Source organism: Phoca vitulina, unplaced genomic scaffold (assembly GCF_004348235.1).
Source record: "Phoca vitulina isolate PV1807 unplaced genomic scaffold, GSC_HSeal_1.0 scaffold10, whole genome shotgun sequence".
Lineage (NCBI taxonomy): Eukaryota > Metazoa > Chordata > Mammalia > Carnivora > Phocidae > Phoca > Phoca vitulina.
Window position 1 is genome coordinate 1954273 of NW_022589713.1, and position 14919 is coordinate 1969191.

The 14919-nt window shown below is 39.4% G+C and overlaps 1 protein-coding gene across 1 annotated transcript in view; it reads left to right on the forward strand.

Annotated features, from left to right (window-relative positions):
• Positions 1-14919, forward strand: part of VEPH1 (ventricular zone expressed PH domain containing 1) — a 222112-nt gene that overhangs the window by 56120 nt on the left and 151073 nt on the right. Inside the window, exon 5 of the mRNA XM_032408363.1 lies at positions 6811-6977. Coding sequence (XP_032264254.1) covers positions 6811-6977 — 167 coding nt within the window. The remainder of the gene's footprint in view (positions 1-6810; positions 6978-14919) is intronic.

The following is a 14919-nucleotide window of genomic DNA, read 5'->3' on the forward strand; positions in this document are numbered from 1 at the left end:
AAATGAGAATCAGCAGATACAAAAAAAGGATTAGGTACTCCTCTCCTGAGAACTTCATATATTTAAAATACCAGCTAGGAGCTAGAAAATAAGTGTGTTTAAAATTATTTCCCACAAGGAGTTGGAAACATGAACAAAGAAAAAGACATTGTCAAAAGAAAAAGACTAGGCAGATTTTTTTAAGGAACGTATGTAACTTGTACAAATAAAAAAAATTAATTGAAATTTTTAAAACCTCAAGGAATGGGTTAAATGGCAAATAGGCAAAGCTGAAGAGAATATTAAAGAACTGGAAGAAGGATCTGAGAAAATCATCCAAAATGTACTCTTTAAGTTCAGTACAGTATTCTCAAGTCCTTTCATTGTTCAGGAAGATGATAGAGAAATTAATTTTGCTTCATTAGTTCCAGAATGTTTATCTTTTTAAAGACAGCCATGAAAACCAAAAGGAAATAGAATGTTCAAATAGAAGAAATAGAATTAAACAAACAAACCTTTTTCAATAGAAAGCAGTAAAGAAGGGGAAACAAACATAGACAAAGCAAGATGAATACAAAACACAACACAATGTAAAGATAAATCCAAATATACCAATAATCATCATAACTATTAATAAAACAAACTTTCCAGTTAAGAAACATAAGATGTCAAGTAGGAATATTTTTAAAATCCCAGCTATAGGTCACTTAAAAGAGCCACACATAAAACATAAAAATCTAGAAATGTCTAAAGTAAAAAACTTGAAAAGAGCAGGGAGCGAATATACCAAACACGTGCAATTCAAAAAAGCTAGGATAGCTATAGCTGTATCAGTTGGAAATAACTTTAAGGGAAAAGAGGATAAAATATGATAAGCACTTTATTTAGAATTATTTAGTAACAGTTTCAAATTCAAAAAAAAAAAAGAAAAAAACTGCTGAAGGGTACAAAAACTTAAACTACATAAATTTTGAAATAATGAAATATATAGAGCACTATCCAGAAAGTTTGATAAGCAAGTTCTACCAAACATTCAAGGAACATATAAACCTCACTTTTTTTTTTTTTTAAGATTTTATTTACTTGACAGAGAGAGACACAGTGAGAGAGGGAACACAAGCAGGGGGAGTGGGAGAGGGAGAAGCAGGCTTCCCACTGAGCAGGGAGCCCAATGTGGGGCTCGATCCCAGGACCCCGGGATCATGACCTGAGCCGAAGGCAGACGGTTAACGACTGAGCCACCCAGGCACCCCTAAACCTCATCTTATACAAACTCCTTCTGAGAATAAAGTGTGCAGGAATGTGCTAAATACTTTCTATATGTGTAGTAACTATGATACTAAAAAGAGACAAGGACAGTACAAGAAAAGAAGGCCAACCTCACTCAAGAACATAGATGCAAAAGCTCTAAATAAAATATTAGCCAAACAAACTTAGTAATATATGCATAAAAATACATTATAACCAAGTTGAGTTTATTCCAAGACTGCAAGATTGGTTAAACATTAGAATTATCTATTAACTTACTACATGAACAATTTAAAGGAGAAATCATAATCATGTCAATGGATGCAGAAAATCATTTAATAAAATGCAACAGTTATGTCCAAACTAGGAAACAGAAACTTAAACTAATAAAACAGAAATACCAAAATTGATAGAAATCTATATATACATAATGATGAGTCCTTAGAAACTTACTTCTTAAAAATAGGAGAAACAAAAGGATACCTTGGACACTGGTTCTGTTCATTGAAGTATTGGAGGTTCTAGCTAGTAAAGTAGGACAAAAAAAAGAAGCATAAGATATAAGAACAGAAAAAAAGAAACAAAGCTATCATCAATTATTATGAGTTGATTACCTATATACAGAAAATCTAAGAGACTCTGAAGACAGATTGTTAATAAGAGAATTGAGCAAGTTTTGCTGGCTGAAAGATCAACATAAACATCAGTTGCTTTCTTAATACCAGCAGACAATTGATAATACATTTTTATAGTTTCTATTTACAATAGCAACAACAAAAATGAGATACCTAGGAATCAATTTAATTAAGAGATACATAAGACACAGCTAATATCAATGGACATCTTGGCTCTTCCATAGTTTGGCTATTGTGGACATTGCTGCTATAAACATCAGGGTGCATGTACCCCTTTGGATCCCTACATTTGTATCTTTGGGGTAAATACCCAGTAGTGCAATGGCTGGGTCGTATGGTAGCTCTATGGATAAAGAAGATGTGGTATATATATACAATGGAATATTATGCAACCATCAAAAGGAATGAAATCTTGCCATTTGCAATGACGTGGATGGAACTGGAGGGTATTATGCTGAGCGAAATAAGTCAATCAGAGAAAGACATGTATCATATAATCTCACTGATATATGAGGAATTCTTAATCTCAGGAAACAAACTGAGAGTTGCTGGAGTGGTGGAGGGTGGGAGGCGTGGGTGGCTGGGTGATAGACATTGGGGAGGGTATGGCTATGGTGAATGCTGTGAATTGTGTAAGATAGTTGAATCACAGACCTGTACCTCTGAAACAAATAATACATTATATGTTAAAAAAAAAAAAAAGAAGGTAGTAGGAAGGGAAAAATGAAGGAGGGGGAAATTGGAGGGGGAGGCGAACCATGAGAGACTATGGACTCTGAGAAAGGGGGGTGAGGGGATGGGTTAACCTGGTGATGGGTATTAAAGAGGGCATGTATTGAATGGAGCACTGGGTGTTATATGCAAACAATGAATCATGGAACTTTACATCAAAAACTAATGATATAATGTATGGTGATTAACATAACATAATAAAATAAAAAAATAGGATTAACTGAAAAAAAAAAACACAGCTAATATCACAAAACGTTATTGAAAAACATTTTTTAAAACCCTGCATAGATGGAAGGCCATATGTTTTTGGATGGGAAGACTCAATTTCACAAAGATGTCAATTATCCCAAATTAGTCTGTACATTCAGTATGGAGGGAAAAATAACCTCATTTTTCAAGGAAGTTGACAAACTAATGGTAAAATTTATATAAAGGGGGGCACCTGGGTGGCTCAGTCGTTAAGCGTCTGCCTTCGGCTCAGGTCATGATCCCAGGGTCCTGGGATCGAGCCCTGCATCAGGCTCCCTGCTCAGCGGAAGGCCTGCTTCTCCCTCTCCCGCTCCCCCTGCTTGTGTTCCCTCTCTCACTGTGTCTCTCTCTGTCATATAAATAAATAAAATCTTTTAAAAAAATTTATATAAAGGAACCAAGAGGAATTTGAAGTAGAAGATAATTTGCCCCATGAGATATAATGATTTATTATAAAGTTATTAGAATTAACAAAATGTATAATTGGTAAAGGTATGATAAATATCCAGAAACAGACCCAGACATATGAGAAACCTTATATGTGAAAAAGGTATTAAAAAATCAGAAGGGAAGCAACTGACAACTTGATAAATGCTAGGACAATTGTTTATATACACACAAAAAATCCATTCCTCATGTACAAAAGTAAATTCCAGATGGATTAAAGACAAATATGAAAAACAAAACCATAATGCTTTTAGGAGAAAATTTTTGTGAACCTAGGGTAGAGAAAGCTATCTCAATGACAAAAAATTATAAACTATAAAGAAATTTTAAAAATCAACTATATTGACATTGCAACTTTAGACGTGATTAAAAAAACTAGTGTCTAGAATAAATAAATAGCTTCTACAAATCAAGAAGAAAACACAAACATCCCAATTGAAAATAGGCAAAGGATACAAATGGTCAAATCGTGGAAGGGGAAATGACCTGTAAACATATTAAAAGGGCGCTTAACTGCACAAGCAGTTAAGGAAATGAAGATGAAAACAACAACAAAAAAATAAGATACCATGCCACACTCCACCAGACTGGCAATAACCGATGTCTGTCAAAACCAAATGTTGGCAAAGATAGGAGCAACAGAAACACTCATGCTGCTGGTGGGTGTGTAGATCATTATAATCATGATGATAGGCAGAATAATGCCCCCCAAATGTTCACGTCTTCATCCCCACAACCAGTGGACATGTTATGTTTCATTGCACTGAAAATGCAATTAAGGTTGCTACATATAATATGGAGATAATCCTAGATGATACACATGGGCCCAGTGTATTCACAAGGGTTCTTTAAAAGTGGAAGAGAGAGGCAGAAGGGAGAATCAGAGGAAGAGATATGATGATAGCAGCAGAGTCAGAGAGGTGCTCGCTCTGTTGCTGACTTTGAAGATGGAGGAAGGGAACTCCAAGGAATGATGATGGTCTCTAGAAACTAGAAAAGTCAAGGAAACCAATTCCCTTCTGCAACCTCCCAGAAGGAGCTCAGCCCTTCCAATGCCTGGATTTTAGCCCAGTGAGACTCACAGAAGACTTCTGAACTATAGAAATATAAGGTAAGAAATTGTGTTATTTTGGGCCACTAAGTTTTTGGTAATTTCTTACAGCAGCTATAGAAAACTAATATAACCACACTGCAAAGAAATTTTGGAAGATCTAGAAACTTAACTCCCAGGGACATAGCCTCTGCTTTGCTACTTAATTATGTGGTCCAGGGACCATCAGCAACACCTGAGAGCTTGTTAGAAATGCAGATTCTCAAGCCCTGCTGAATCAATATCTATGGTTTAACAAGATACCTGGGTGATTTCTAAGCACACTAAGCTCAGAGGCAGTACCCTAGGGAAGATCTCCCATTTATGAACAAAGAAATAAGTATAAAAATTGTAGCACTATTGGTAAAAAGTATCATCATCATCATCTTCATCATCATCATGGTAATGTCTTTCAACCATAGAGTATATGAATAAACTGTTGCCTATTTATACAATAGAATACCATATAGCTGTGAGAATAAGTGAAGGAGAGCTTCTTGGAGCTAAAACTTCAGCACAATGTTGAATGTAAAAAAATTAAATGTTGCAAAGAGATTTGTACAGTATGAGTACTATTGATACAAAATTTTATTGCATGCAAAACAACACTATAAAATGTTTGTTGGTAGATACACATGCAAGCAAAATGTAAAAACATTCATGAAGATGATGAATACCAACTTTAGGATGGTGGTTGCCCTTGGGGAGAAAAGGAAATGAATGAGTGGGATAGGAAGCGATTTTGGCACCAGGTTGTTTTGACAAAGCTGGCCGGTGGGCACAACCCTATTCTTTATATTATTGCCTCATTTGTCTAATGGTTTCAAATATTCCATAATGTAAAAAAATATTAGTTTATAAATGGAATTTATAGGATTTCTCTTTTTTCTCTGAATTTATAGGATTTCTACATCAAAGTGTCTTCATCAGTTTGTAACTTAGAAAAAAATTTTTACACATTTATTTTTGCATCATTTGACCGAAATTCAAGTCAGCTGAAAATGACTAATCTGGAGTCTTTCCCTTCAAGGCTCTCAGGGTGTTTAATGAGTATTGTACCAAAAGCCTTACACCAGTTTCCTGTCTTCAATTCCAAAGAGAGTGTTATTTATCATGAAATTCTTTAGAGATTGATCAGTATGTCTACATAATTAAGTTCTAGGATCTGTTGTACCTTGTACAGACTGGCTGGGCATTACATTTAAAATTCCTGATTTTTAAGGAAAAGCTCTTGGTTAAAAGAGACAGAAAACAAACAAAATAAAGCAATGTGTTGTGTATGGACACAACATTTAAAAAAAAAAAAACAAACCCTGAATATTTCTAATACTTTGCACTCTGTGGGCATATGACCAAAATCTGCTGGAGACTAATTCTATGAACCGCATGTGGGAAAAGCAATTCTCATTATTTATCATCATCTATATACATTTAATTTGATCCAGAATCACCCTTCTATTAATTTTAGTCACTGATATTCTGAAAATGATAGCCTTTCATCCTATTCTCATATCTAAATGTCCTTTATATATGGACATCTCCCTTCTGTTTGAGAAAGGTCTATATATGTGTAATCACTGCTGCTTATTTGATTCCTTCTGTGTCTTTCTTCTATATACAAAGCCAAATTTAAAGTAAATAGACACCAAAAAAATTTTCTTCAAGAAATCCCTAGAAACCAATTCTCCTGGGACATTTAAGTACTTGAGAGGATTTTAAGAAAAAATCCATACTAAAGTGATAAGCAGATGTTTCCCATATGTTGTTTGCAGATAAGCCCCTGTAGCTTATGCAATATCTTTTTTTTGAGATTTTGCCATTTTAAATCCAGTTGTCCATACATGTCTTTGAGGCAAATCATGTGTGACAAACAAGCTGAGTCTAAACTTCTGTTGAAATAGTACAGAAATTGGGGATTTAAATTTGCATTGCTACTTTTCTAACTATTCATAAAAATAAGGCAGCATTGCTATGTGTCAGTTGTCTAAATCATGCCTCTGTATCTCTCAGGAACGTGAATACATTCCTCTGCACGTTTTTCAGTTCAGGTTCATCCTTATGGCACTGCTTAGTTTTCATTTAAACAGCATCCAAATGTTGTTTCTTGTCAGGAATTCTTTATCAGAATTGTTTCCTTCTTAAGGGTGTGGTCTGGTTACTGTCAAATTTTCCTCTTTCCCCATGTTGCATTACTCTGGAAAACTTTTTCATTAGATAATAAATAAATAAAATATTCACTTTCACGGAATCCATTTAAGTCATGCTTTAGTGATTTTTCAGAATAAGATGCTGTGTTATTTTTAGCGGAGGACTTGGCCATCACTCCACACTATTTAATGAATAAGCGCAAAGATTATTGTGTTGATAATAAATGTGTTTCTACTGACTCTGAGCTAATACTCATCATTCCCGGTATTGTTCCCTCAACAGGCAACGCCATGTTGTTGAGGGTGTTGCCCGCTGTGTATGAAAAGCAGCCTCAGCCAATCAACAGACACCTGACAGAACTCCTGGCCTTGATGTCTCAGCTAGAACAACCAGAACAGTACCACCTTCTCCGGCTTTTGCATGTAGCCGTGAAGAGAAAGCAACCAGAGGTAAAAAGCAAAAGCACATCACATATTTGATGGTCCACACAACCGGGCATGTTTCTGGGTATGAGGACAGGATGTGTGCTCCAGATTTCCTCCCTCCTGCGCCCAAACACACCCAGAGAAACAGAACCAATAGGACACATATATCGTGAGCAACTGGAATTGGCTTATGCAACTATGAGACTGAGGAGTCCTGCCATACACCATTTGTAAGCTGAGGACCCAAGAGAATGAGTGGTGTAGTTCCAGTCTGTGTCCAAAGGCCTGAGGAGTGGGAGAATCAATGGTGTGAGCATTGGGCCAAGTCTGAAAGTTTCAGAATCAGATGGCTGATGGTGTAAGTCACAGTCCAAGGGCAGGAGAGGACCAATGTCCCAGCTCAACCCAACCCCTCATATTCAGGCCCTCAGCAGTTTCAAGGAAGCCCAACCATATTGGGAAGGGCAATCTGCTTTACTCATTCTACCAATTTAAATGCCAGTCTCATCTGGAAACACTCTCACAAACACACACAGAATAATGTTCAAGCAAATGTGTGGGCACTCGATGACCCAGTGAAGTTGACACATAAAATTAACCATAACAGGCACAGTACTAAAAACAGAACAAAGGTAAAACCTGTCACTATGGCAGAAAAGCTTGAATTGAAGTTGAGTGTGGCCATGCAGTCCCAGGAATCTGTGGTTTCTCAGAGAGGGCCAAGGAAATGACCTGCACATGGGGAAGTCAGCCTGGAGTGAGAGCAAACAAAGGCTCGTTTTCTAGATAGCAAGTTAGTTGTTGGTTTTTTGGAATCAAATACAAAATTGTAATAATTAGGATGATTGTGATGATCAGTCACAGAATACCCAACCCATGCTGGTTTAAATGATAAAAGGAATTTATTAGCTAATGGAATGGGGAAAAATACCTTCTGATGAGGTGGTTGATCCAGCAGTCAAATAATACAAACAGAATAGTTTTCCTATTCTCTATTTCTCAGATTTGATTTCTGATTTTTGGCTTCCATTTTCAGCAGGCTTTCTCCTTGTGGATTCCGTACAGGTCCAGGGGGCTCTCTAGGCACCATGCTTCTACCTCCTCTCCCCACCCCACCAACATCCAAACAAAAGTCCTGATATTCTCTGTTTAGGACACACAATGTACCCCTGGTGCTTCTGCTGACCCCCAAAGATATTCAGATAGAGTCTAAAGACTGACAGGAGGGGGAAAGTAGAAATGGATTATGGAAGGTACCCAAACATGTGCACAAGTGAAGATTAAAGGTCAACCCAAGGTTTTATCAATTATGATTGCAACTCTGTTTCATTTCCTGAGTGAACATTAAGGTGAATAATGGAACATTTGAAGTCAACATTCAAATTGTTCAAAGAAAAGCAGGCAAGAATGGTCATATGCATGACTAACCACAATAGGCTACAAATGCCTGGTGGTAAGGAACGATTTCTTCTTTTCTTCCGTATCCCAGACCTTGGCATAGTATCTGATAGCACTCAGTAAACATTCACAAAACCAAACAGAACAAAACAGGGTGATAAATATTCTGCGGATGGTATAAACAGAAGGAGGGGCAATGATTTCTGCCTTAGGGAGAAATAGGTAACATGAAGATTCACAATGGGAGTGGCATCAAGGCTAACCTTGAAGAATGGGAGTTTTGGTCCAGGTGGAATAGAGGGGCAAAGGGCCTTGAAGAGATGGACAGGGCTGGGAGTCCTGGACATTGGAGCGTAGACTTGGGCCCTATCCCTAGAGACTTCCAATTCAGTAGGTCTGGGAAGGGGCCCTGGATTCTGCCCTTTTCCAAGTTCTCAGGTGATGCTTTTCCTGCTGCTTCAGACCACACTTTGAGCAGCTAGGTAGGAGGTTGGGCTGAGGACTGGGGACATCTGTGTCACCTGGTGTGCATTTTTGCTTTTGCTCTTAGAGCAATATATTGTCATTATTTTTGCATGACTGTCTTTCCCAGTGCACTCTAAACTCCTTAAGGGACCTGTGTCTGCATATTTACATGCACTCCCTAGCATAGTGCTGCACACACAGTAGGATTTCAATAAAAAGTTGTTGAATTCAGAAATGAATAAATGACCAGAAGAAACCAGATTGGAGACCATGGAGAACCAGGGAAAAGATGTTGCAGTCTCCAAAGGGTGTAAAGTGCCTCAACAGGATCAAGATCTAGAGAAGTAAAGGAGCCTGGAGAGGGGAACTGAACTTAGATTTGGCAACTGGGGACTCCCCAGGGCATTGCCTGGGTGGGGGGGGCTGAGGAGTGGTGATCATCTATTATGGATTGTGTGTGCAGGGAAGGTTAGGAACTGACCGCACGAGTGTAGAAGTTTAGAGGAAGTAAGGAGAACTAAAATAAATCCTTTGGAATGCCTTGATCTTTCCCAATTACTTCTGCTAAACACATACAAATTGAACCTCACAACTATTGACCCTTTTCACTAGTGGGGCATTTGGGTCTTTGGTCACCCCTCCCTATCCCCCATATCATCTGGTCCCCAGGCTCTATCTGTGGTAGGCAGAATAATGAACCCCCAAAGATATTCAGATATCTTTGATATCTCAAAATTGGTCCAGGTGGAATAGAGGGGCAAAGGGCCTTGAGGAGATAGGGACAGGGCTGGGAGTCCTGGACATTGGAGCGTAGACTTGGGCCCTATCCCTAGAGACTTCCAATTCAGTAGGTCTGGGAAGGGGCCCTGGATTCTGCTCAAAATCCCAATACATTCATAAAGAAGGGGAAGCAAAAGCATGTAGTAGGAGCTGCCAGATCCTAGGCCCTCAATGAATGTTGGTTGAGGTACCAAGATGCACTGGACTCCTGGCTAGGGTTGGGGATTGGCAAGGCTTCAAGGAGGACAGTTTTGCTTTTAGCCATTTTAGCTTGTTCTGAAGTTGTTTATTTAAATTCCTAGCTCTTGAATCTCCACATTTCTCATTTTCTTCATCCATAATATAAGAATAATCACCTTCCTGATATGCCTTGCAAAGATTTTGTGATGTCTAAATCATGTAAAAATATGTAAAAATAAACCAATCTAGGCCTAAAAATTAAAAATAAAATAAAATAAAACCCAGGAACAATGAAGAGATTGAAGATGCAGAACAAAGTACTAGCTGGAATCAGGAGCTAGAGAAAGTGAGAATGAATACCAGAGCGTAAGTGGAGGAATCCATCTGGGAAAGAATTAAGGACAGAAAGTTAGAGCAAGACCATAGTAGAGTTTGGGCAAGGAGTAGAGTTGGGGGATCACTGGATCACCCAAGCGGAGGCTTGGAGTGAAGGGCACAGAAGGGGTGAGGTACTTGTTTCCCATCCCCGCTGAAACAAATGACCATAAACTTGGTTTAAGACAGCACAAATTTATTATCCTCCAGTTCTCGAGATCAGAAGTCCCAAATGGGTCAGCAGGGCTGCACTCCTTCTGGAGGCACTGGGGAGAAATCTGTTTCCTTGCCCTTGTCCAGCTTCTGGAGGCTGCCTGCCCCGCTCAGCTCCTGTCCTGCCTCCCTCTGACCTCTGCTTTTCTCATCACATCTCTGACTCTGAGCCTCCCCCCACCCTTCTAAGGGCCCATGTAATCACCTTGGTGTCACCCAGATGATCCGGGACTATCTCTCCATCTCAAGACCTTAACTTAATTATACCTGCAAAGTCCCTTTTGCCACACAAGGTAACATCATCATGGGTTCTGGGGATTAGGGTGTATATACATCTTTGGGGAGTCATTATTCTGCCTACCACAGATAGAGCCTGGGGACCAGATGATATGGGGGATAGGGAGGGGTGACCAAAAGGCCAAACTTGGTTTCACAAAGGAGGCAGCTGGCATGCCATTTTATCTGCAGCCTGCAAGCAAGAGCAAAACATAGTTTTTGGAAAGGCAGGTTCAATAAAAATTCAAGGGGAATCTAGGGAGAGTAAATTAATTCAATTAATTTCCCATGGGCTAAGGCTGGACATAAAGGTAAATGAAACCAGCAGGAGGCTCACTTATAGGAAGGGGGAGGGAAAAGACTTGGGGGTCTCCCCACCTAAAAAGATGGAGTCCAAGAGTGAGGGTGGCACCACGTGTGGCATTCAAAGAGGTCCCATCAGACACCTGGTTACAGCCCCTCTGTGGCTGAGAGACTCAGGAAAGGACATTCATAATCAGGCCCCTGACCACTGTCTGTTCTCACAGGGTCTCTTTAACTCTAACACCTTGAACAATTATACGGTCCTAAACACCATAGATGGACACTCTGCTCTCAGTGCACTGAGTTTTTATACATATATGCTATGTTCTTCACCTTGAATATTCTTCCCTCACCACTACCACTCTTCCTGCGCTGACTATTCCTAGTCCTTAGACAACTACTTAGCTATCAGTTTCTTGGCAGGAATCTTCTCTGACTCCTTCCTTCCCCGCCATCTCTGCCATAGCAAATTTCACATTGTAATGAATCTGTCTCTACTGGTCTCTCTCTCTGGGCCACCTTGGCTGTGATGCAAATGCTGGAGACATGAAGACCACCTTGTTCACCACTGTGTCCCTGATGCCTTGCATAATATCTGGCACACAGAAGTCACTTCATGGATATTTCTTAGTATTAGTGCCTAATTTTGCAGAGGACTTTCTCATTCATAAAGGACTTCTTTTTTTTAGCATCTAATCCTACCAATTTAATTTACTCTTACCAATAACTCTAAGATGCGTTATTTTTTTCTCTGTTTTTCACCACTCAAAATGGGTATTCTGGGAGGCTAACTTGCCCCTATCACACAGGTAGTAAGAAGTAGGTGACAAGTCCAGGACTCTGACTCCCAACCCCTTCTCCCTCCTCGGCCTGGGGAAATAAGCAAGCAGCCAGGCACACCTTGTTTTGTTGTGCTTCACTTCACTGCACTTTGCAGATATTGTGTTTTGTACAAAGTAAAGGTTTGTAGCCGCCCTGCATCAAGCAATGCAATGGGCACTATTTTCCCAGTAGCATTTGCTTACTTTGTGTCTCTGTGTCACATTTTCATAATTCTCGCAGTAATTCGAACATTTTCATTATTATTATATTTGTTATGGTGATCCATGATCAGCGATCTTTAATGATACTACTGTAATTGTTTTGGGATACCCCAAACTGCACCTATATAAGATGGCAAACTTAATAGGTAAGTGTGTGTGTTTTGGCTGCCCCGTCGATCCTCCATTCCCCATCTGTCTCCCTCTCCCAGGGCCCCCCTATTCCCTGAGACACAACACAATTGACGTTAGACCACCTAAGAACCCTAGAAAAACCTCCAAGAGTTCAAGTGAAAGGAGGAAAAGTAGCTCTCTCACTTTAAATAAAAAACTAGACTTGATTAAGCTTAGTGAGGAAGGCATGTCAAAATCCGAGATGGGTCAAAAGTTAGGCCTCTTGTGCCAAATATTGGCCTCTTAGCTAAGTTATAAATGTAAAGGAAAAGTTCTTGAAGAAAATTAAAAGTGCTACTCCATTGAACACATGAGTGATAAGAAAGCAAAACAGCTTTATTGCTGTTGCGGAGAAAGTGTGAGTGGTCTGGATAAGTGATCAAACCAGCCTGACATTTTCTTAAGCCAAAGCCTAATCCAGATCAAAGCTCTAAACTCTCTTCAGTTCTTCAAAAGATGAAAGAGGTGAGGAGCTGCAGAAGAAAAGTTTGATGTTGAAGCTGTAGCAAGTTATGCAGAAGATCATGCTAAGAAAATTCATGAAGGTGACTACACTAAACAACAGATTTTCAGTGTTAATAAAACAGCCTTCTCTTAGAAGAAGATGCCATCTAAGAATTTCATTGCTAGAGAAGAGAAATCAATGCTTGGCTTTAAAACTTCAAAGGACAGGCTTCTCTTTTGTTAGGGGTTGATACAACCGGTGACTTTAAGTTAAAGCCAATGCTCACTGACCATTTTGAAAATCCTAGAGCCCTTAGGAATTATGCTGAATCCACTCTGCCTGTGTTCTAGAAATGGAACAACAAAGCCTTGTTGACAGCACATCTGTTCACAACATGGTTTACTAAATATTTTAAGCCCACTGTTGAGACTTACAGCTCAGAAAAAGTGAGAGAGAGCAGGAGAGAGAGAGAGATTCCTTTCAAAATATGACTGCTCATTGACAATTCACCTGGTCACCCAAGAGCTCCGATGGACATGTACAGTGAAATTAATGTTTTCATGCCTGCTAACACAACATCCATCCTGCAGCCAATGGATCAATGAGTGATTTGAACTTTGAAGTATTACTTAAGAAATACATTTCATAAGACTGTAGCTGCCAGAGATAGTGATTCCTCTGATGGCTCTGGGCAAAGTAAACTGAAAACCTTCTGGAAAGGAGTTACCATTCTAGACATCACTAAGAACATTCATGGTTCATGGGGAGAGGTCAAAATATTAACATGAATGAGTTTGGAAGAAGTTGATTCCAACCTTTGTGGATGACTTTGAGGGGACCACAACTTCACTGGAGGAAGTAACTGCAGATATGGCAGAAATAGCATGAGAACTAGAATTAAAAGTGGAACCTGAAGTTGGGACTGAATTGCTACAACTTCATGATAAAATTTTAAGGTATGAAGACTTGCTTCTTTTGGAGGAGTGAAAAAAGTGGTTTCTTGAGCTGGAATCTACTCCCAGTGAAGACGTTGTGGAGATTGTTGAAATGATAACAAAGGATTTAGAATCTTACATAAACTTAGTTGATAAAGCAGCAGCAGGGTTGGGAAGGATTGACGCCAATTTTGAAAGCAGTTCTACTGTGGGTAAAATGCTATCAAATAGTATTGCATGCTACAGAGAAATCATTTGTGAAAGGAAGAGTCCATCAATGTGGCAGATTTCATTGCTGTCTTATTTTAAGATATTGCCACAGGACCCCAACCTTCAGCAGCCATCATCCTGATCAGTCAGTAGCCATCAACATAAAGACAAGACCCTCTGCCAGCAAAAAGATTAGAACTCATTGAAAGCTCAGATGATGGTTAGCATTTTTTAACAATAATGTATTTTAGCTAAGGTATATACATTTTTTAGACATAATGCTATTGCACACTTAATAGACTACAGTAGAGTATAAACATAACTTTTATATGCACTGGGAAACCAAAAAAGTCATTTGAATCTCTTTATTGTGCTGTTCACTTCAATGTGGTGGTCTGGAACCTCTCCAAGTTACTCCTGTAGTGTTCCCAGCTGGTTACAGGAAGCAAAGGAGGGTAAACAAGGGGCACTAATAGTGGTTGAACTAATGTCAAGTTCTGGACACTGTGTAGGTGTTTTACAACATTATCTCACTTATTCCCCACAACAATCTTTCCTTTGGTAAACAGAAAAGTCAAAGTTTGGAGGGGTAACAACTGTGGTGGTACAAAGGAGTGACAGTGAAGTGGCTTTCCACACCCTCTTCGTCTTTACCAGCCCCTCCAATTTTCATATGGGCAATGTCTGTGTCTCCCACTGGTCATTACAGTCACATTGCCCTCCCTAAGACTGCCACTTACAGAAAATCTGGGATGTCACTGGTTAGGTAACTTTCCTAAAGTCATACAGATAAGGCTGGGCTACATCATAAACCCAGTCTAATTCTAGCCATTGAGACTTTTGGCCTCAATGCCCTGAAAAACTGAGGCTGTAAGGCTGTGGCTTGTGAAGCAGATGGGAGTTCCAGAGGGCACAATAGACAATGGCAGTCAGAAAGGTGAGCTAGATAGGAGAAGTAGGAATGGGGAGGACTGAATGAGGAGGAGAGAGTGAAAGAATTGTGGGTGCTGAGTGTGGATCCCAGAATGAAGCAAGGGTTTAAGAAACAGCCATGGTGATGTGAATGGACCCTACCTGTGCCAGGGCCCTAGTGGGGGAAGAAGTTATAGCAGGGGAACGACCCAAACCTTTGTTTCCCATCAGCACTCCCCATCATGTTAAAGCAGGCCGGC